The sequence below is a fragment of the Colletotrichum abscissum genome (genome assembly GCF_030869225.1).
Source record: "Colletotrichum abscissum strain IMI 504890 chromosome Unknown Scaffold_3.1, whole genome shotgun sequence".
In the NCBI taxonomy this organism is placed as follows: Eukaryota; Fungi; Ascomycota; class Sordariomycetes; order Glomerellales; family Glomerellaceae; genus Colletotrichum; species Colletotrichum abscissum.
The window spans coordinates 1,151,345-1,173,390 of NW_026850209.1; the positions used below are offsets into that span (position 1 = coordinate 1,151,345).

Sequence of the window (22,046 nt, forward strand, 5' to 3'; positions counted from 1 at the left end):
CTCCGTCGCGAGTGAGTTGACATGGAAGGCACTGGTTGGTGCTCAGATCGCCAAGTCGGCCGGAGTTCCTCGCACAGACTAGCCTGTGTGATTTAAATTTGCCTGACGGTTAGGTAGATCATAGGGAGATCCCGAACGTGCATACTGGGCGCATGCCAGCAACGAACAAGGACCATCACGGAGAGGTGCCAGGGCACATCCGATGCCGGGTTGCCCATGTTGACCTGGAGCAGCGGAGCAGCGGCAGTCCCTGCTCACCACGACGTCGCCTCCCCCAGATTCACCAGGGAGGACTGTCCAGCATCAGCACGAGGGAAGTGGCCCAGTGTCGGCCGAGGCGAGAAGCTTGTACCATGTCTATGGTTAATCTGGTCAAAAGCAAGTCCTCATGAACTGATTATGCGTAATGTGTGGGCAAATTGGTATATCCGTTCGTCATATTCGCGCATCACTGGAGAAGGGGTAGGAGGGATATGCGGTCCATGAAGCGGCGAGAAGCAGGACCGGCGGTTCATCGTCCAAGGGGGTGTTTCCATGTCCAATCGGTCACCGTGATTCGGAGACATGATCAACTGCAAGGCGGTTTGCCCTTGATTTGCTGGATGCTGGATGGCGTGAAGACGTGCCTTAGTTTGTTTGCAATTGAGCGGCACTGCCAGGCTGGTATGCAGTCTGGTATGCAGTTTCTTTGCAGAGTGCAGAAGCCGGGCGTTTGATTCGGACCAATACATGGGAACGCAATGAACACTCGAACCTCCCGGACGGGAGCCCGGTGGCGTGGTTCGGAGGTGAGGTGGTGAAGTCGTCGCCGAGGGGAGTTGCCATGGTGTCTGCACCGGTACGCCGCACTACGCAGTAAACGGCTGGGGGTTCTCTTTGGGGTGGGTAACTCCACTGAAGCATTGGACCGTGAAGCAGCAGCAACGGCGAGCTGGGCCATCAGGAGGTGGAGCAGCAGCATTGGAAGCACCAGAGCCAAGCACAGCGCGGCATGGCAACGCAGCACGCAGTGTGCTCCGTGGACGTGAGAGACGAGGTCATTGCGGCATGGTCCCGACTCGGCCTAGCAGGCCGGAGTGGAGAACTTTGTTGCGGATTATGTAAGTCTCGTTCGCCGTCATGATTGGCCTCCCGGAGGTTCTTTGAGCCTCATAAACCTGAGGAGGCTCTGTTAGGATTCACTTGGGACTCTTGAGAGCCATTTTGCGGCCGATGTCTGGAAGTTGCCGCTGCAGTGGCGACCCAGTAATCCAGTGCCAAGGGAGAGCAAGAAGCATGGGATCCTGCAGCTTCTGGCCACAGACTGATCATCTTGCCATCCTACCGAATGAGACACATACAAAGAGAGACACTGAGAAAGAGGCAGAGCAGCTCTGAAAGCTGCCCGTAGAAGAGATGATGGGGCGGAGTGCATATTTCTCCCCATCTCCAGGCATCCGTCTGGACCTACTTGCTGGGAATATCTGCGGGTTCTGTGGATTATGCAGAACATTTGCTGGAGAAACCCAACATCACCAACGCGTCGACCGAGGGTTCGGATCTCGGGATGCCCAGAGACTGACTGGCAGCCTGCCACGTCTATCAGACTATCTGCCAAGTGTCTTGCCTCTCTCTGCAGAGAAGCCCACTGGCAGGCATTCCTCGACTCCTTCCATGTGGCGTGGCGTCTCGCCGCGCTTGTTTCGCCTCCATGTCTTGAGTCGCCCACTCACTAACATCGTCTATCCTCGTCCAGTTTTTACTCGCCCGAGGACCGGGACACCCTGCCAAGCCGGTCTCAGGACCGATACTCACAGGCCCGGTCTCACATCACCTCATCATTCCAACCCATTCAGTAAAGCACTCATCCACCCATCAGCCACTGGTCCAGTATTCCGCTCCAGCTCTCGCGCTCCCATAGACAGCCCAAACCGACCCGTTGTTCGGGTTGGTCCTATCATTCAACGGCAAGGTACCGACAAGACAACTCATCGCCCCAATCTTGCTGAGGTGCAGAGTTTCACAAGTTCCTTATTCGTTCCGGGTCACGGTTGATTTGAGTTGTCATTCTAAGCCTGGGACTGGGTCAACTCAGCCGCCTCCTGTGTCTTGTCGTCGTCCCGCCTCAACTGCTGCGCCGTCTCATTACCTGTCTGAGCTGATGATTTCGTCGTGGGTCGATTACCGCGCATCATATCACAAGTGTTTCTTTAGATAGCTTCGAATTGATTAAAACGCTCCTGTTGGCCAGGCCATCCTCATCGAACTATCTCATCTCCACACCTCGCTGATTCATCATCCACAATCATCAACATCATCAAACCACTCCATCACAAATACTCTCGCGTCGACTTTCCAGCTTCCCGCTTTTTGACAGTTCACTTGTCATTGGACGATCGGTCTCGCTCGGTTCCGCTCTCACATCTCACGCTAACACATACCTACATTCACCATGTTGCGCTTCTTGTGCCTTCCCGGTGCCTACGGCAGCTCGGACGTGAGTACTCAGACCTGATGATGCTATCTAGGGCATTTTACTAACATACACTAGAAATTCCAAGTTCAACTTGGTGAGTTCTCCCTCATGCAATAGACACCACAGACTTATCGTGAGCGGCTTCACTATTGAGATTCACTTACTGATAGTTCTCTCAGCCCCCATCTTGAAGGAGCTTACTGAGGATGGCACGGCTCAGTTCCACTTCATCCATGGACCTTGCAAGGCCGTCCCGCCTCCGGGATTTGAGGACTATTTCGGAGCTCCCCCCTACTACCGCTTCATCGAGCCCGATAGAGATGTCGAGAAGTCCCACAGCGACGATGTCCTCATGCGCATTCGTGACTTCCCCGACTGCGAGACCCCCGAAGACACGATGAGAGAGCTCATGAGAGAAGGCATCGCAACCACCCACCGCAGTACCGACAGAGCCATCAAGTTCCTGGCCGACATTGTCGCGAAGCGCGGCCCCTTTGACGGCATCATCGGCTACTCCGAGGGCGCCACCGTGGCATCCACCTTTATGCTTTACGAGCAGCGTCGCCTCAAGCGCTCCGGCATCAAGCCGGCGTTCAAGTACGGCATCTTCTTTGCTGGCTGGCCTCCGGTCGACCCCAAGACTCACGCCCTGGTCCTCTCTGACGAGAGCGAGGAGCGCATCGAGGCCCGCACCTTGCACATCAGTAAGTCAAGATGATATTCGCACTGCTTCAATGCTGCTTATCCGGAGGAATGCTGACGATCCTCTTCCTTTCAGTCGGATCCTTGGATCCTTATGTCGATGGTTCTATGGCCCTTTACAACATGTGCGATCCCGACACCGCATATCTTTTCGACCACGCCAAGGGCCATACCCTACCCCGTGACAAGGATACCATCAAGGAGCTTGGCGACATCATCCGCGAGACCCAGGCTGACATGCAAGAAGAGGGTCTCTTGTCGTAAGGATGAAGTGTGGGTGAGGGGTGATCCCAGCTGAGGGAATATCCCCGGATAATTAGCATCGATTGTCGTTTTTGGATTTTTTTTGGATTCATGGACGGGGTAAGGAGGTACATCAAAGGGACTGGTTTCCTCCTCGTGTCAGCATTAGAGATAGACGGGTGTTTGGCATGCCGCATATCCTGGAGCCTGCTGGAGTCGGGTATTATGGTTATTTGGGTTTTCTTGCGTCGGTTTATGGTTTTCCTGGCTTTACTGGTTTTCAAATCATGTTTATCGCCACCGACTTCTTCAAGGGGGTTTTGGATGGGTTATTAGTTGCTAGGCAGGACGAGTGCAGCTAGGAATTCTAGATGGCAATGCCAGAGCATTTGACAGGAGTTCCCATCACGGGTCCGTCAACATGTCAAATGTGATTGATTGACTGACTAGAGGCTGAAGCGCATAAATGCATGATCCGGCGGAAACGAACTCCGTAGAGTCTAGAGACGTTTGTCTTTTGTCATGATGGGGTAGGTATGGATCTGTCAACTAGCCTTTGGAGTCAAGATGTCAAATACTCCATGTGCCAGAAATACACATCATGGATAACACATGTTCCTAAACACAAACACGGGCAGAGAAAACGCGCTGGGCAAGAAATTAAAAACGATCCCTTCACGTGTGTCCTCGGAATCGCATCCCCTGGCTCGCGTTTCTTCCGGTCAGCCAATCCATGCCGCTCATCTGCGAACCATGGACACCACTTCCCATGACTTGTAAAACAAAAGATGAAATCTCTCCATTGAATTGCCCTTCTAGGCATTGATCGTCAGAGATTGGCGACACATGGAGAAAATGAAAGGGTGGTGAAGGGGAAGGGATGGTGTGGACGGGTAAGGATGAGGGAGGGGGAATTGGGTGCAGTACCTGTCTTGGATCGCAAAGCATGCGTTTCCTGGCTTTGCCCCAGACCACTCTCTGGGACGAGCCGGAAGGTGATCCATCCTCCCGCACGGGCGATCCCAGATGGCCCCTCAACCTGCATATGCGAGTATGAGAAAATGGTATCCCGTCGTTATTCCGTGCTCTAAGCATGCGCTTTGGCGTCCAGAGCTTTGACACGGAAATAGTGCAAAGTGAGTGAGAAGACAGACATACGAAAGTACCCGCGAAAAGAAGCGGCAAAACTGGAGCACTGCACCGAAGACTAAGAAAAGAGAGCCCCCAGCAAAAGGGAACATGAACACATGCTTCTCGTTTCATCTTTACATCACACGGGTAAAGAGAAGAAACCACGTCCGTTCCCTTACTCGTTTCCGCTTGCCCCCTCCAAGACCGATCTGAGCTTACCCTCACACACTCTCAGCCATCTTTGCCCCCATTCCTTCCATGGCCCTTCCTCTCCTCCACGCTCCTCCCACGCTCCGCCCTCTGGGTCTGGGTTTCCCTATTGAGTTCCACTTGAGCGTTTCTTACCTCTGAATCATCGACTTAGACTTGTCTTTGCTGCCCAGGCGTCCCCCCTCTCAGTCCCAAGGCATCAACCATCTGCTCTCCCCAAGAAAGGCACCCTCTACTCTCTCTCTGTCTCCCGTCTCCAAATCCATCCCATCTCTCCCACCAAGCAATCTCACAATCCTCATCCCCAAACAACTCTCTCGGCGCTGGGTCGATTTCGCTGTTTCGAACAGCGATGCGGAACCAACATAGCCCTTTGATCACTCAGGTGGCCCGTTGACAACCTTAGTGGTTACATCTGCCGTTCCCTCCATTTACAGCGATACCCCCCATCCCCCGATTTCCCCTTTCCAAACCCTTGCCCTGTTCTCCCCTTCCCCTTCCCCTCCCCTCCTGATCGAGTTTTGGCTGTGGTTTCTTCCAGAGTCCCATCTGCGATTTGCCAACTTGTCCATCCCCCGGATCCTAGCAAGTCGCCTGCTTGCTCTTTGTCAATTGTTGGAGACTACCGCGGGACGACAAAAAACGCCACCCTCAACATACTTGAAAGCAACATCTTTGGCATTTGACAAATCTTGCCACGACTTTGGGTATCGAACATCGCATAAGGACACGAGCATTTAGTCAAAGTATACCGGATCTACCACTTAAGCAAGCCCACCCTCCTCACACGCCGATCCCTGGTCAGCTCCCACATGGCCCGGGCCTCCACATAGCTTGCAACCCAAACACGATCTGCCGCCGGACCCGGTATCCGATCATCCACCCCGGTCTACGAGACCCACTCCAACACCCGAACCCACCATGGCCACGCCGGCCGGCGCCGCTGATGCGGCAGCTCCGGCTGCGGCCAACGGGGCCGCGGGCGCCCCCACCGATCCCGGTGCCACACCGGCGGAGCCTAAGAAGGCCTGGTACAAGCTCAACGCGAAGACGTTATTGACGATACGCAACTTCTTTGTATGTTCAATTCACTCTAGCACCTGGTCGCCATCGTGGCTTCGTCGTACACGTTCTTTGCTGACCGGCGACGCAGAAAATCTTCCACTATGGAACATTACTCGACAAGTTTATCATAGTGGGGTCAATCATTGGCGCTATCGGTGCCGGCCTTACCATGCCGGTGATGAACATTGTCTTTGGTGAGTGCATCTCCACGCTCAAGACTATACCAGCTCACTAACGTGCTTAGGACAACTGGTCGGCACCTTCACGGGGTTTTTTATGCAAGGCACATCAGAGACACAAGAAGACTTTGAGAAAGCAGTCAACCAGGGAGTGTAAGTCTGAACCCGTATTCTTGTTTGGCCGCATCGACTGACGTTTGACCAGATTATACATCGTCTATCTGTTCATTGCTAGGCTCATCTTGACATACCTCTCCAATGTGAGTACTCTCAAAGCATAAGCTCTGCGTCGACTGACACATGGTTAGCTGGGCTTCCGCATGACGAGTCTTCGCATCTCAGCAAAGATTCGCCTGCACTACCTACGATGCTTATTCAACCTCCCAATCTCAATGCTCGACATGTTGGCCCCTGGTCAGACAGCCGCCATTATTACCATCACCGCAAGTATCTTGCAGCTGGGTATCTCCGAGAAAATGGGACAGTTCTTCTCTAGTCTTGCAGTCGTCATTGCAGGGTTTACCATCGCTTTCGCCTACAACTGGCTTCTCACACTAACGACGAGCTCCGGGCTGGTCTTCATCGCCATCGTGTATGCCATCACCACGCCGCCAATCATCAAAAGGTTGAAGGATGTCCAGGACATGGATATCCAGGCCGCCTCCGTCGCGACCGAGGCTTTCAGCTCAATCCGAATGCTTGCTGCGTGCGGTGCCGAATTCAAGTTGCTTGCAAAGTATGGAATATTGGCAGATCAATCACGGAAGAGGGGTGCTGGTATGGCTTGGCTCATTGCGGTTCAACAAGGATTGAGTAAGTTGGCACGATTTCACTGATAGAGTTATTCCTTGCTGACATTACAAAGTTTTCTTCGCCATCTACGCGTAAGGATCCGATCCAACGGACACTCAAGCTTGTCAGCTAACACGTTTAGAACCTTCGCTCTGTCATTCTGGTACGCATTCCAGATGTACACTATGATGGCCCTGACGACTCCCACATCCTTGATCGTGTAAGTCATTATACTCCCTCAGGATCAGCTCGAGTAACTCATCCGAAATACAGTGTTCTTCTCTGCATCATGATGATGGCCTCCTCTTTGGGTCAAATCACTGCGCCACTACAGTCCGCATCGCAGGCCGCCGACGCCAACGCCATCTTCCACACCATCATAGACGCCCCCAAAGCTACGTACGGAACGCTCAGGGCGCCCGAGGTCTCGGCCGCTGAAGATATCGTTTTCCAGGCCGTCAACTTTGTGTACCCCAAGCGTCCCGACGTGAAGATCTTGGACAACCTGTTCCTCACGTTCCCTGCCGGCAAAGTCACTGCCATTGTGGGTCCTTCGGGTTCCGGAAAGAGCACAATCGTTGGCATTTTGGAGAGATGGTACGAGTTCAATGGTGACATGCAGACTAATCAACTGGTAAGCTATGTCCTCTTTGATTGCATTCGTGAGACAGTAACTGACGCCATACCAGGTTCTCTGGCTCCGCAACGGTATCATCAGTGTCGGCGGCCGGTTACTCAGCGAGATCGACCCCAAGTGGTGGCGTAGTCAAATCGGCTTGGTCCAACAAGACAACGCTCTTTTCAACACTACTATCTTCAAGAACGTCGAGTACGGTCTCATCGGGACTGAATGGGAGCACAAGTCCCAGGCGGTTAAGGCAAGGCTGATTGAAGAGGCATGCAAGGATGCCTTTGCCGATGAATTCATCTCACGTTTGCCAGAGGTATAATCTCCAAAGCTTCCGCGTCAGACTCGTATACTAACCCGCGTTAGGGATACCAAACTGAAGTTGGTGATGCTGGCATCAAGCTCAGCGGTGGTCAGCGCCAGCGTCTCGCCATCGCTCGTGCCATCGTCAAGCAGCCCAAGATCCTCATCCTCGACGAGGCCACTTCCGCCATCGATGTCCGCAGCGAACAGATCGTGCAGGCCGCTCTCGACCGCGCATGCAAGGGACGCACAACCATCATCATCGCCCATCGCCTCGGAACCATCAAGAAGGCCGACAACATCATTCTCCTGCGCAAGGGCCAGGTCGTCCAGCAGGGTACGCACGAAGAGCTCATGTCCCAGGTCGACGGTCCTTACCACCTTCTGGCTACTGCACAGAAGCTCGACATGGGCGTCGAAGAGGAAGAGGATGTCCTCTTTGGTGACCTCAGCTGGAGACGACCCGAGCCTGAGCGTCTTTCTGTTCACAAGTCTCTTCAAGGAGGCAGCAGTACCGGGGATCTCACCGAGAAGAGACCTAGTAGCGAGGGCACTTCCACGGGCATGCTTCAACATCTCCACGAGATTAACGGCTCTGACGAGGAGCTCGAGCGCATCGAAGCCGGTAGCTTGAGAGTTGTCAGGGAGCCAAGAGGATGTCTCGGTCGATGGAGAGCATTCCACATGTTCGGTAGCTTTGGTCAGCTGCTCGGCGAGCAGAGGAAGAGATGGAAGACGTACATCATCATTGCATTTGCAGCACTCGGTGCTGGAGGTAAGCGCTCACTGCCATTCGTTTTTCCAGTCTGGAGCCGAGAGACTAATACGATCCACAGCGAGCACTCCCGTTCAAGCTTACCTCTTCGCGGTTCTGGTTTCTCTCTTCTCTTACTGGGGCAACTTCCTGAGAGTCATTGCCAATCATTGGTGTGAGATGTTCATGTATCTCGCTACAGGTGTGGGAGTCAGTCACTTCCTGCTCGGCTGGGCTACCACCACCATCGGCTTCGTAAGTCACTCTTCCATCTCTGCTAGGTGCTTTTCTAACAATTTCTCAGGGCATCGTCCGCGTCTATCGCAAGGAGTACTTCCGAAACATCATCTACAAGCCTTCTTCATTCTTCGACGCCGAGGGCAACTCCGCTGGTTCCCTGACCGCCCGCCTCGCCACCGATCCTACCATGCTCCAGCAGCTCCTAGGCACAAACATGGCTTTCGTTCTCATCTCGCTGTTCAACGTCATCGGCTGCGTTGTCGTTGGTCTCGTCTTCGGCTGGAAGCTCACCCTTGTCGCGCTCGGCACATCCATGCCCATCATCGTGGCAGCCATGTTCTACCGTGTGAGGCACGAGACCAGTTTCGAGACTGCCAACAATGCCGTCTTTGCCGAAAGTGCCAAGTTTGCGTCGGAGAGCATCAGTGCGATCCGCACCGTCTCTAGTCTTACGATGGAAGACGGAATTTGCGACCGCTACGACAACTTGCTCAGGCACCACATCAAGGATGCTTTCCGCAAGTCTCGCTTTTCCGTCATGGTCTTTTCTTTCAGCGATAGTATTTCGCTGCTCTGCATGGCTTTCGTACTTTGGTGAGTGCTTCTAAGTGTGGATTGCAGACTTTATTGCTGACTATCTGCAGGTACGGTGGCAAGCTACTTGCCGGGCATGAGTACACGCCCTTCCAGTACAGTAAGTATATACAACTCATCGAGGCCGTCTGTTTACTGACATTTTGCAGTGGTTGTCTACATTGCGGTTGTTCAAGGCGGCATGAGCGCCGGTCAATGGCTCAGTTTTGGTCCCAGTATGTGCCCCTCTACTCCCATACGTGAATTCAGCTGACAGTCGATAGACATTGCCAAGGCAAAGACAGCAGCCGATCGCATCCTGGCTCTCCGTGAGAACGAAGACGACGACAACCAACCCCAGAAGGGCGTCAGCGACATCGTCCCCTACGAAGTTCACTACGAGAAGGGTGTCGAGATCGACTTCAAGGACGTCTGGTTCAGCTACCCCACAAGACCCCTCCCCGTCCTCAAAGGCCTGGACCTCAGAATCGAGCGAGGCCAATTCGCCGCCATCGTTGGACCTTCCGGCTCCGGCAAGACGACGATCATCTCCCTCCTCGAGCGCTTCTACACCCTCCAGGCCGGCGGCGAGATCTTGTACAACGGACACGACATCAAGACGCTCGACCTCGTCAACTACCGCAAGAACATCTCTCTCGTCTCCCAAGAGCCCAATCTCTTCACCGGCTCCATCCGCGAGAACATCCTACTCGGTATCGAAGACGAGGACGCCGTCTCAGACGAAGCGATCCACGCCGCGGCGCGGGATGCAGGTATCCACGACTTCATCATCTCTTTACCCGAGGGCTACAACACCCAAGTCGGCAACGCCGGCGTCACACTCTCCGGAGGCCAGAAGCAGCGCGTCTCCATCGCGAGAGCGCTCATCCGCCGGCCGTCGCTACTGCTGCTCGACGAAGCGACGAGCGCGCTGGACAGCGAGACAGAACGCGGCGTCCAGGCCGTGTTTGACGCCACCAAGGGCAGCCGGACAATGATCATGGTCGCTCACAGGCTCGCGACGGTGCAGAATGCCGACGTCATCTTTGTCATGGCGGACGGTAAGGTCGTTGAGCGGGGTGATCACGCGAGTTTGATTGCCGAGAAGGGCATTTACTTCCAGATGGTGAGTCTTCTTTCTCTTCCGTACACCATTGGATCCTCTTGACCCTTGACTAACTTTCAACAGTGTCAATCACAAGCGTTGGATAAATAAAATCCATAGGTTCCACTCTCTATCCGGGGTTTAGACAATAAGAAGGCGGAAAGTGGTAAAGGCGTCAGAGAAAGATTGTGTAAAACTAACATCAATACCACGGGGTTATTTGCGAATTTTCTTCATTCAACAAGGTGCATTTTTCACTTATTGGTTACAACCTCAAAGTCATCAACTTTGCATGTCATCTAGTCTCCATTTAGAAATAACTTTACTCAAATGTTAAGAGAATTCTCTAATTCATTTCATCGACATCAGTGGCTCTAATGAGTCGAGTCATCAAGGCGACATGCTACCACCCACTCCACCACCATCACAATCAGGTCTATCACGCGATGCATGGAGTCACTGAGCGTCCTCGCACGTCACGAGAAGAATCAACATAGCAAACATAACGTTCAACGCTTTTTTGAAATTTGAATTCTATTTTACACATTCTTCAATACTGTAAGTTTTCCCCACTGAAGCCCCTTTTCTTCTTTTTCGTGTCCGGGGGCCTTTGGGATCTGGGTTCCCAGGCATCAACAAATCGGAAACGCAAATCGCAAAACATGGACATTGAAAGAGTAACACAACACAATACCTCTGGGATCCCGTACATCCGAACAAACAACATCGGATATGTGGCTCGTGATGGACACGGGGCGCGCCAAGTTCGCCAAGCACCACCAGGCCGCTGAGCCGTCGCTCTCATCTTCGTGGTTGACGAGCGGACCAGACCCACAGGAACGCCCGTTCATCCCATTGTCGGTCACCGACGGGAAAACAGGAACCGGAACCGGGGATTCGTTACATATACCTCGTCACAAAAACATCCGAACCCAAAACACACAATGAACCACGTCAAAACGTAGGCGCGACCCTTTCTTCGCTCTGCTCCATTACGCTCCTGAGCTTCAGTGCCCGGAGGGAGCTCGTGGATCTCTGCGGCACATGGCCCGCCGCTGCCCTACCGCCGCTCATGGCTCCCGCGCTGCCCATGCTCATGGTAGACCTTGAGCGTACTAGCCCGCCGCCCATGGCCTGGTGGTGATGATGACTGGTCGAGGACATGGCAGCGGAGCCGCTGCGAGGTCTGGTGTTGAGGCGGCTCATCATAGTGCTCAGAGCACTTTGCGCGTCGACGGGGTGGTTGAGTGGCGGAGAGTGAGAGCCGATAACAGGGTATGGAGCGGGAGAATTGGGACCCGAAGGTGGTCCTCCTCGGGTGAGCGATGCCCCACGGGGCCGATTGAGCTTGGAAAGTAGCATTTCTGCTGTCGGCTTCCCGTGTGGTTGTTGACTCATGCCATATGGGTGATTGAACCGCGTTGGCGAGCGACTTGAGCCGCGGCTTGAAGGTGGCGTCGGAAGCACCCTGTTCCCGTTGCCGTTGTTGCCATGCTTCAGCCTCATGGCGTGTTCCGGTCCGAGACCAAGACCCAGCATGGCGTCGCCAGCCATTTCCGGTGGTGAAAGCGGGCCGCCGTTCTGAGACATCTCGAGCAGTGCGGCCCTTTGGATGTCTTCAAAGTTCATAGCAACAGCTGGCATCTTACTCAGCCTGCGGATGGCACGGCTATTCTTCTCGACGAAACTATTCATAGCCCGCAGCGCGCCCGCGTTCTCGCGGCTCGCGACAGCGCTGGTATCGCCTGTGCTGCGACCACGGGCCTGGTGCACAGCGTTGAGGGTCAGAGGCTGCTGCCCGTGGTGAGCAGGGGACGAGGCGTCGTGACCGCCCCCCGCATGTAAGCTGGCCTGCACTTGCGCCATGACCCGATCAAAGTCAATGTTCTGATTCGGGTTTGCTCTTGACATGTAATACGGCGCCGAGGTCGGCTGCTCCAGCATGCTCGGGTTGAGCTCCGCTTTGGTGGCGAGCACAAAGAGGCTTCCGTCACGGATGCGGCGGCGGACGAGAGCCCAGCGGGTCCGGGCCGGGTTTTGCTCGAGCTTGGGCTGGTAGACGGAGCAGCGGGCGAGCTGGGCGTAAAAGACCTCGAGGTGGCGAGCCATACGCTCGAGAACCTGCAGGAGGAACGTGGAAAGTGCGGTGAGGCGGGTGTTTTCGACATCTGGATCGGACGAGTCTTTCATTGACGCTGCGATGCTGTCAAAGGCGTCCATTCCAGCGCATGCTTCCTGACGGAGGTCTTCGAGAAGGGCAATGTCAAGCTCGACGCTACGGGCTGCGTAAGCAAAGACACCGCGTTCTTGGAAGCGAAGCGAGGCGTCGGCGTCGCAGACGAACTGACCGACGAGGGCGACCTCTTTGGTGCAGTGCGCCGCATCTCCGCTCGTCTTTGCGCGGGCCACGGTGCCGAGGACGTCGGGCAGCTTGGTGTCGGCGGCCGGGCCATTAGCACTGGCGACACCGAATGACAGTTTGAGGACAAGCTCTTGAAGCTTGTGGCCAAAAAGAGCCGAGAAGCCTCCCTGGAGCAGTCGACTCTGGTAGCCATAGAATGTGCGGACAGCGATGATATTAGGCAGACTCTCGCGCAGCCAGATATTGTTGCTGCCTGCAGGGTCGTGGGACGAGTTGGTCTCAAGGGACGCGCCCATGATCTCGTACATCTCAAATTGATGGGCCACCAGGGTTTCGACAGTGGATCGGAGGTACGCCGACCAGAGATCGTGCAAAGCAGAGATCTCATCGCTGCCGTAGTCGGGCTTCGGGGTCAGGTGTCCAACAAAGTACTTGGTCAACAGACTAGAGACTTCGGGGTTGTTGGTGTGAGCGAGGTTGTCAAATGACTTGGAACAGTCAACACCCGCGTTGGACTTGATGATGAGCGTTCCGCCGGGGTGCATGGGACAGAAGTCGGTAACATCGTAGACACTGCCGTGGACTCCGATCCACATGCGAGAACCGGGACGGTGACCTGTATGCTTTGCGAGCTCCGACAAGGGAATCGTCGGCAGGTTGCAAGGCAGAGGCTTGGGCGTCATGAAAACATCGAGCATAAAGCGTCTCTCCGCAAAGGCCTTGTCGATAATCAAGTCAACTCCCTTTTCCGTGGCGGTCCTGTAAGTGTAGATTGCCTTCCTGATTCCGCTCATAACGGAATCGAACACGGAGACGGAACCACAGACGTAGAGGTAGCCGCCGAGACCTCCCTGCTTCTTGGACATGACGAGGTCACAGACCTGCAGACCTTGTTCGACGATCAATGTGTCGATGTAGCGAGGGGGGATGTGCTTCTCGACGAGATCCTGGCCCTCGTAAGCGAGGCCACGAGAGTCCCTCGAGAAGGCGACGTGGACTTCCATGAAGTCTGCGTTGACATACTGTCGCAGCTCCTCCTCGAAGCAGAATTTCTCACGGTTCTGGACTCCGAGGTACAGAAGGTTCTTGCCACCAGACAAGCCACTTTGTGTGAGGCGAGCCTGCCAAAAGCTGCGGAAGGGTGCGATGCCGCTTCCGCCGGCGAAGAAGGCGCAGGGTGCCATAGGGTCAAGCGGGAGGTGAAAGGCTGCTGGGCGAGAGACGCCAATGAGAATCTCGTCGTCTGAGTCAATCTCGCCCATCTCCACGGGCGGGTTCAGGAATCCACTGGAGACTCCGGCACGGGTGATTTCCTTGCCCCTGGAAAAGGTAGAACACAGCTTGTATTCCGAACGGGACACAGCGAGGTCAACTGTCTCTGGGAGGAGTTCTTCCGTGTAGCTTGCGATGGAGTAGGTGCGTGGGACCTCAAGGGGAACAAGATCCGCAAGCCATGCGAGATTGTCGAGGTTGAATACCCTATCCCAGATTTGGGGTGGCGTATCCGTAACGGCGTCCTGCAAGAGGTCGCCTAACGATCCTCTGACGGGCCACTCATCCGTGCTGAGGACCTGCAAGACGGTGTTGGAGGATGCATGCAGCAAACCATGAACCTTGAGGGCCATCTCCTTGGTGATGGGGGCAAGGTGGCCACGTCGAAGAATGTCACCGACAGTGAGCTTGGGTGTCGCGGTTCTCCTGACAGACCCGAGATGCATCCCGAAGCGAGCCCAGATTCCGCTGACCTCGACCGGGGCGTCGATATGCTCCTCCAAGCCCAAGGCGGCGATGACTTTGGCGCACTCCTCCCACCCATTTAGGGGCATCACGGCCAGGCGATCACCTGGTGCGAACGTGATGCCGGTCTCTCGGATATCGAGCGTGACCATTGCAATTGAGCGTGATGGATCAGAATCAACAAAAGATCTGTTCAACACGCGAGTGACATAGCGGCATTCTTCGAAAGTGCCGCGCATCTGGTGCGGCTCGATTGCCAGTTTGCCTCGATAGGGTTCGAGGCGTTCCTTCATTGCCTCTGAGAACTGGCGATGGGTCTCTTCCCATGGGCGCTCGCCGTCTGCCGCACCCGATGCGCCGTTGGTCTCCGTTCGGCCAGTTTTGGCGGCTACCTCGAGGATGCCGAAGACCTTGTAGCGGTGCACCCCCATGAAGCCACGTTCACCGGTATAGGCTTCGACGATACCATCAAGAACTCCCATAAGACGCGGGTCGCCGGACTTCTGGACGTATTCAGGGATGCGGTAGTGGTACTCGATGGCCGCAATGAAGGCGCGCAGGTTGGCAGGGAACCAAGCACGGAGGTGGACACCCTCGGCCCCCAGGAATGAGGTGTAGCTGGAAATAGGATCAGTGACCGGTTGAAAAAGCAGCAAAGATGATGCTCGACTTACTTGCTTCTGCCCAAGAAAGCATCCATTACCAAGTAAGGTGGGAACTGCAGGCCTGAAGAGGCAGGGCATCGCTTTGAGAGAGGAGCGGAGAACTTGGCCCAGCGGACCCATTGCTGAACAGGCACGTAGTTTTCACCGGCATTAGGGTTAGTTGAAATGGAGTGGAAGGCGTTGGGCATGCGCTCGAGAATCTCCTTTAGACGAATCATCTCGTGAAGGAGGCCTTCGTTGTTGCGGTTCATGACATGTTCTTGGCATGCTGCAATAGCGTCAGGCCCGTGTTGGAAGGAAGCTTTCTCATCAAGTCAGTAACCATGTCGCGAAACAGTAGAGAACAATGCCAAAAGACATGGATGGCACTACTAACCTGAAGTCTCTGCAACCCCCTTGAGGAAAGCGACTTCGGCACGCTCACCGAACATGGGCCATCTGAGCTCCATGTTGTCGAAACGAGCGACGTAGGGGTATGTCGAGGTGACGTCCTTGATCTTCAGATTGTATGAAGATTGGTCGACAAACGTCAGGTGGGGGAGTGTGCGGCCCATTCGTCGGGATACTTGGAAATAGGGTAAAGCAATGCTGAGAGGGATGCCGACGAGCTCCTCTCCCAAGTAGTCGCCCATTCTGCAGTTCAACTTCAACTTCGTGGGGTTTGTCGATGCGTTCACCCCATCGTGACCGTCGTACTTCTGCTCGAAGCGGTAGATAGAGCAGAGCATGCCGAGCGACACAAGAGCCGCCCAGAGAGCCTGATCGGGGATGACGTCTGCCGTGCCCTCGATGACAGGTGCGGCGGCGACTGACTCTCGGACTCGGCCGCGGGCCACGCACCCGGGCATGCGTTCTGCGAGGTCGATCCAAACGCGGCCTGGAGATCTGGCCAGGGCACCAGCCGCCTCGTCGTAGTCTGGCGGGCAGAAGCCATGCTCTACGCTGAGAAAACCGTCTTTCCAACCTGTCTGCGGACCAATCTCTTCCGCTCTTAGCATCACTTGTCTAGCCGGCGCTCCGAGGGCAACGGCCAGCAGGTCTGCCTCGTTGACGTTGAAGGCATCCAACTCTGCTTGTGATTTGACCGAATCGATCTCTTGCTGTGATGGGTATTGGGAATAGAGAACATGGTTGATGGATTTCCGCTCTCTATAATAGTCAAGTCAGTTGGCTGTCGAAGATGAGTAGCAGGAACCTAGGCGTACCTCATTCGGAGCCACTCTTCTGCGTCAACTCCTCGAGGGATCTGAGATGTTGTTAGTATGTTCGAGCCTATGGGAAGGTTGGTCAAGGCTTACATCGAATGCTGTGTGGATGTCACCAGGCTGGGAGAAGCCCGAGAAGGAACATCCTCGTGGGCCCATACGACTGCTTGATCTGCTCTGCCTTCCTGATTTGTTGGCGCCGACTGGACAAACACCTCCTCCTACTGAGCCCGATACGGGGCATGATCTCTCTGAAAAAGCCATCTCGATGTAAGTGTTGGACCTGTGAGGTAGTATAGACAAGGCAGATCCGACAGCAGGCGATGTGAATAGGAATTAGAAGTGTAGTTGAATATGGCCGCCAGGGCAGGGGAAAATTACAACCGCCAGGGCAAAGAATGAAAATGGCCTCAAGCCTACAGATCCAAAAACAAGGGAACAAAGTTGGTTGGAGAAACAGAGCAGACGGACGAAGGCTGCTTCCTTGGGCATCATGGCTTCCCTAAAAGGGACGCCTCGAGAGACTAACACCATCGTTGCCATCGATGTCGTTGTGGGGCGCCATGTAGGAGAGTAGTAGAGAGCGGTTGGGCCCCTGCATACCGTCCCATGGGCAAACAAAATAATACCCGCAGACCGGGGTCACTAGACGGGAGGTCTCCGCGGTCGTTTGAACTCTGATTCACAGCCGTCAGGAGCTCGTGGACCAATGGGCAGAGAGTCGACTCGACCCGCCAGGAGACGTGACTGTGTGATGGGCAGCGGCTCAACTCCACGATGCCCAAACACGCTAGCAGCCCACGTCTTAGGATGACTTGACGCCATCCCAAGTTTGGGCTCGACCTCTTCCTCCAGTCTGGATGCTTGGGTGTCATGGACTCATGGGTCTATGGAAATGCCAAGATGACTGACATGCTGCACGACGCTGAATTCGCCGGGATCATCATGCGTCCTTGGGGCCATCGCTGATCTTATGCGGCAGTCGAGCAGAATGAGGGAAGGTGTGTCGTCGCGGGCGTGTGGCCATGGCGTCTCGTAGTGTGATTCTCAGCCCACTCGGGCACTTGGCCTACGAATACACGTGTAATTCCTGGGGTTTGATGATTCCTGGGAAGCTTTCAATCCGTCTCGGTACGAATGCCACGAGGGAAATAGATTGATGTCTGTTCTTGGAGGCAATAGAGTTGATGACCTCGACGAGGTGAGGTGCGAAAAGGAAAATGACCAGGGGTTCAGAAGGAAATAGCCTCAGCTGGCCGGAGCCGGTAACGTCCATGTGGGGCGCCAGAACAAGGGTTTTGGCCAATCACATGTCGTTAATCCGTCACATATGGTTCAAATTCCCAGAACTCTGTATCCAATGCGCCCAAGTGCCTTACCTCCCCGATCTGCCAGGATCCACAACTGTTCTTTTTCTGAATCTACGGGATGGTGGGGGGGTTTGGGAGCTTGGCAAGTGGTACCTTGCATCAGTTGCAACCTTCGAGACGCCATCGCGCACCAAGACTCTCCAAAGGGACAAGGTACCGCGGCATATAGCCAATTATACACAGGCAACGGAAAGAAGCCCAGACGCTACAGTTGCTGTCCCATTCTCTCCAAACCTTGATCAGAGCTGTTATTCGATGGGTCCGACTGTCAAACGCCTCTTTTTGAGCCTTCCGCAGAGGCAAACTTGGACTCTGATGGGCAGAAAACTTCCGCCCCCCACACGGCTCCTTTCCCCATTCATCTCCTCCGCTCTCACGGAGTTCTAGTCCCAGACGAGTGACAGCATGGGATCAAGCCCGACGACTCCCTTGTCGCACTTGACGCCGCCCTTGCCCTTCCTCGGGAGATTGCCAAGGAGGTACCAGTTTTTCCACCATCCTCCTTGAGAGCCCTCCCTTCAGGCTCTCTCTCTCGTGTCGGTTCGGCTGAAGCCCTGGGAGTGATGATGGACGCCCGGGACCTATCACGATGACGCGCGTTCCAGAACTTCAGGACGTCGACCGTCACTTCTTGGCAGTCCGAGCATGGCATAACATGGCCCGCTTTCCAACCCAGCCACACGTTTCTGCCACACGGTGACCTTCTATTGGAGAGATGGCCTCCCACGTGAATTTGTGCTGTCATGGAAACTCCTCGTAGGATCAATAGGTTGTATTTTTACCTTGCAACGGTCGTCTGGAAAGATGAGAAAGGGGGAACATTAGCCGGACCCCAGCTCGCTCCCACTTTCCTTTTCTTGCTCCTGACAGATAGGGGTGCATTAGCCGTGGCAGACCGTAGATGTGTGCATCACTGAAAGGGCGGCAAAATCTGGAAGGCGCATGATACAGCTCAGTCTTCCGCTTCTCAACATTCATGGAGTGGAATGTCTGTAGAGCGTAAAGTACGTGGATGATCCGATATAACAGACGATCGAAAGTAAATCCATTACTGGCATTCTTGGCAGCTTCAATCCCCTAACTTGTCTTCTTGGAATGTCTGCATTAGGAACCAAGCCATCGGTTCTTGGTCACACCTTAATTGAGTGCGCTATCACGGGTCTGCATATTTTGCCATGGGGTATCTGATATGATACTTCGCGTCACCCCCGCTAGCCCTTGGCATCCAAGCACTACTCCTATAGCCTATACTCTTAGGAGAACGTAGACATAACGGCATATCCACCTTGGCAGACAAGCTTATTCGACCTCTTTAGCTTGGCCGGCAATGCCGTTTTTCTTCCTTTTTTCCTTCCATGTCAGAAATCTCATCCGTGTTCTTACAAGGTGCAGCGATCACATCACATCATGACATTACTGAAGGCAATGAATAGGAGTCAATCCATCGCCGCGCATCTCCTTGTGCTGTACAGTTTGTACTCAAGCACGTCAAAACAGTTTCCTTCTTTCCCTTCTCAAGGGCCCACATTTTGGTCTTGACGTCTGTTTCATCTCTCACTTTTCGTCGGATCAGCCCGCTATTTTTACTCGAGGACAGTGCGCCGGCTCCCATCATGTTGGTCTATCCATACTGGTATTATGTCTACATACAACAGTATTGGTTGGCCCTAGCGGCCAGTCACGGGAATTTCGACGGATATGAGGGGGATACAAACCCGGACAAGGGGCGGAAAAACTGATCAGATCTTTTGCCTCATGAACACCTTCCTCTCCAGTTTTCCCCTTTCTCCCCGAAGGATGTGTGACATCCCGAGTGCCACAGCCGTGTCTCACATGAAGAACAAGAGTACAAACTGATGAAAAAAAAAGCGAATTTCGGACAATGAGCCATAGTAAAGCTTCATCAGTGGTTTTCGCCGCGATACTCTACTTAATTGTCTGGCCACTGAAATAGTTGGAAGGTGACGAGTATCGATCACGATTTACTGGACTGATATGAAATAAGGTAGACCAATTAAGTATGTGATATCCAAGTGGTTTCTCCTGTCAATCTGTAGCTCCTACAGGAAGAGGGTAGAAGTTGTACCTAGCTCATGGTCAGACCGAGGCATCCAGACAAGACTTCATCAAGCCGCCCTGTATATCGGATCTACTCATAGCGTGACTTTGATGTCATGAACTTTGGCTGGGTCCCATTATTTATGACACGTCAAGTACCGGAGCACTTAACGGACGATGACTTCCCGCAATGCCCACCTTTGGGATGTTGCTTCTGATGGAACCGTTACTGGAACCTGCACTACCCTCGTGGCAACGAGGTATTACAGGAGGATTTGCCCCATCTAGACTTCATGTTTACGATGTGTTTCGTTTCTTTCGGAGTCGCCCCTCATGCGGGCCATTTGTTGCACCTTATTTTACCAAAGTGAGAATTGACGTAACAACCAAGATATGGCCAAGAACATGAACGCAAATGTTTTGGCTTCTTTCCACACAAATTCACTCCCTTCAGAGCTGTGAAAAATACATATCAGCTGAAGAGATCGAATTGAGGTAATGCAAGGCTGGAAGCATTAAGAGCCGCATCTTTGGAATTGGTTCGATTTTCGTAAAAGATTAAAACCGAGCATGGTCTAGAGGCTAGGTACCTGCTGCGAGACAGAAGATTCGTCTGATTCCAGGCTGGTACTGAACGGGCTGCTGTCACTACGTTCCATGCTGTGGAAGCTTGAGATCTTCTTCTCGTGGCATCGGTAGTGAATTCTCTTACTTGCTAGACTGTCCTACTTCAGGGCTCTGAGATCTGCTTTTCAGTCGATGATTATCAAAGACACCCTCTCTTACACCTTGTTGTTGTACAAAAGTCCAGCGGTAGCCAGGCAGCGTAAACACGTACACATAAGTTGTAAGTATGCCAATACATCGTATATGAACCATTACTGGATACGGTTTGGTGTCATCTGAAGCCCTCAACTCAAATTTGAAGCCTTTGGAGACTCCAAAATCAGGTTCGCAGTCTGCTCCTACGCTCATCATCAGTCTGCAAGATCCTGTCACTGGGTGGAGGAACAATAATGATGCTATAATCAGTTACATATGACGCTGCAAACCACAGCAAGAATCAGGTGAAGAAGCATTCCATGTCTTCTCCTCCCTATTTAATGCCCGAGGCTCGACACGAGTGCCGTCCAGATACTCCATCCACTCCCGAAGAGAGCTTCCGTTGCTACAACAATCTTGCTTCAGTGAACATGCTTCCCTCGAGAGACGCATCATGGAAGAATAGGAATGGCCTTATATCAAATTATAGGAGCTCTATACCAAATCGATCTCCCTGTGGCACTATATGGTGATGTGCAGTCAGCCAAGGCAACGCCTTTCTCCGTGCCACTGGAGCTGTTAGAAAGAGGGTTCTAAAGATCAGTGTCAAGAGCACCATAAATATCCGGACTCTATCTCGTCCACTTCGCTTTCACATCTCGAGCCCAGGAGTAATCTTGAACCTGGTACCTGTGACTTCTAATCACTGGCGTGCGATCTTCTATAATTCTTCCCTCCCCCCTAAACACGCGTGAGTCGCGACCATGTTGTAAGTCTCTCGGTAATAGCCACAACACAGCTTAGATCCTCCCCTCCGCACCATAAAAAAGTCATGTGCCTGACATCGTCACAAAGGACGAGGAAAGCTGAAGAAAACTTCTACCGTGAAGAAGCAGAAATTGCGGGTTTTGGTGCCGGCGGCGATGCAGACACAAAGCAATCGCGAGATTAGAACCTTACTTGACTTAAGGAACTAGATTATCCCGCCCTCGGCTGCCGACCCATATAAGATCCTGTACTACGCCTCAATGATGGTACGATATCGGCAGTGGCGCTTCTGTCTTTCATGACGCCACTGGTGGATGCTCAGTTCGCGGAGGGTTCGTTGTACTGCTTGTGAACCTGTGTCCGATCCTCAAATGTGGATGACGTGGAGTTTGTCCACCAACTACATAATTAGCTCTAGTACCTTTCCATCCTCTCAAGTATATTCCTCAGTGTAGTAGTAAGTGGTAAAGAGAGGCTTTGAGGAGTGTCAGGTGAACTTTGAATCAGGTGTGCCTATCTCTTGGCTGTTAGTAGGAAGCCTGCTTTAGTAGTCAGCAGCGACCTGAGTCACAGCTTGCATGTGCACAACCAATGGTACCAAAGCCACCGGAGACTGATGGAGTCCTGATACTTTTCAAGTACCTGAGATGCCTCACTGGCAATCTTCGAATATATTGGTCTCTGGCGCCTGCTGCTTCGTCAAGAATCTTTGTTGACAGTTTCCGGCATGCTTGAATAA

The 22,046-nt window shown here is 53.5% G+C and overlaps 4 protein-coding genes across 4 annotated transcripts; 2 read left to right on the forward strand and 2 right to left on the reverse strand.

Moving 5' to 3' along the window:
* Positions 1 to 386: 386 nt before the first annotated feature.
* Positions 387 to 961, reverse strand: CABS01_01711 (uncharacterized protein; the record flags this gene model as incomplete). Its single annotated transcript, XM_060535091.1, has 2 exons — positions 387 to 652; positions 730 to 961. 2 exons carry the CDS (start codon positions 959 to 961, stop codon positions 387 to 389), a joined length of 498 nt encoding a protein of 165 aa, XP_060398280.1.
* A 1,470-nt stretch (positions 962 to 2,431) lies between these two features.
* Positions 2,432 to 3,762, forward strand: CABS01_01712 (uncharacterized protein; the record flags this gene model as incomplete). Its single annotated transcript, XM_060535092.1, has 4 exons — positions 2,432 to 2,476; positions 2,541 to 3,159; positions 3,234 to 3,417; positions 3,564 to 3,762. The coding sequence occupies 4 exons, from the start codon at positions 2,432 to 2,434 to the stop codon at positions 3,760 to 3,762; spliced, it is 1,047 nt and encodes a 348-aa protein (XP_060398281.1).
* A 1,900-nt stretch (positions 3,763 to 5,662) lies between these two features.
* CABS01_01713 (ABC transporter) lies at positions 5,663 to 10,491 on the forward strand (the record flags this gene model as incomplete). The annotated part of the gene is made up of 16 exons (XM_060535093.1): positions 5,663 to 5,818; positions 5,895 to 6,000; positions 6,051 to 6,138; positions 6,191 to 6,245; positions 6,294 to 6,798; positions 6,851 to 6,869; positions 6,920 to 6,997; positions 7,051 to 7,411; positions 7,467 to 7,721; positions 7,772 to 8,483; positions 8,545 to 8,717; positions 8,767 to 9,296; positions 9,347 to 9,396; positions 9,446 to 9,511; positions 9,560 to 10,401; positions 10,465 to 10,491. 16 exons carry the CDS (start codon positions 5,663 to 5,665, stop codon positions 10,489 to 10,491), a joined length of 4,023 nt encoding a protein of 1,340 aa, XP_060398282.1.
* An 843-nt stretch (positions 10,492 to 11,334) lies between these two features.
* On the reverse strand, positions 11,335 to 16,613 carry CABS01_01714 (cytochrome b5-like Heme/Steroid binding domain-containing protein; the record flags this gene model as incomplete). Its single annotated transcript, XM_060535094.1, has 5 exons — positions 11,335 to 15,097; positions 15,154 to 15,445; positions 15,521 to 16,293; positions 16,350 to 16,390; positions 16,443 to 16,613. The coding sequence occupies 5 exons, from the start codon at positions 16,611 to 16,613 to the stop codon at positions 11,335 to 11,337; spliced, it is 5,040 nt and encodes a 1,679-aa protein (XP_060398283.1).
* Between the last annotated feature and the right edge of the window lie 5,433 nt (positions 16,614 to 22,046).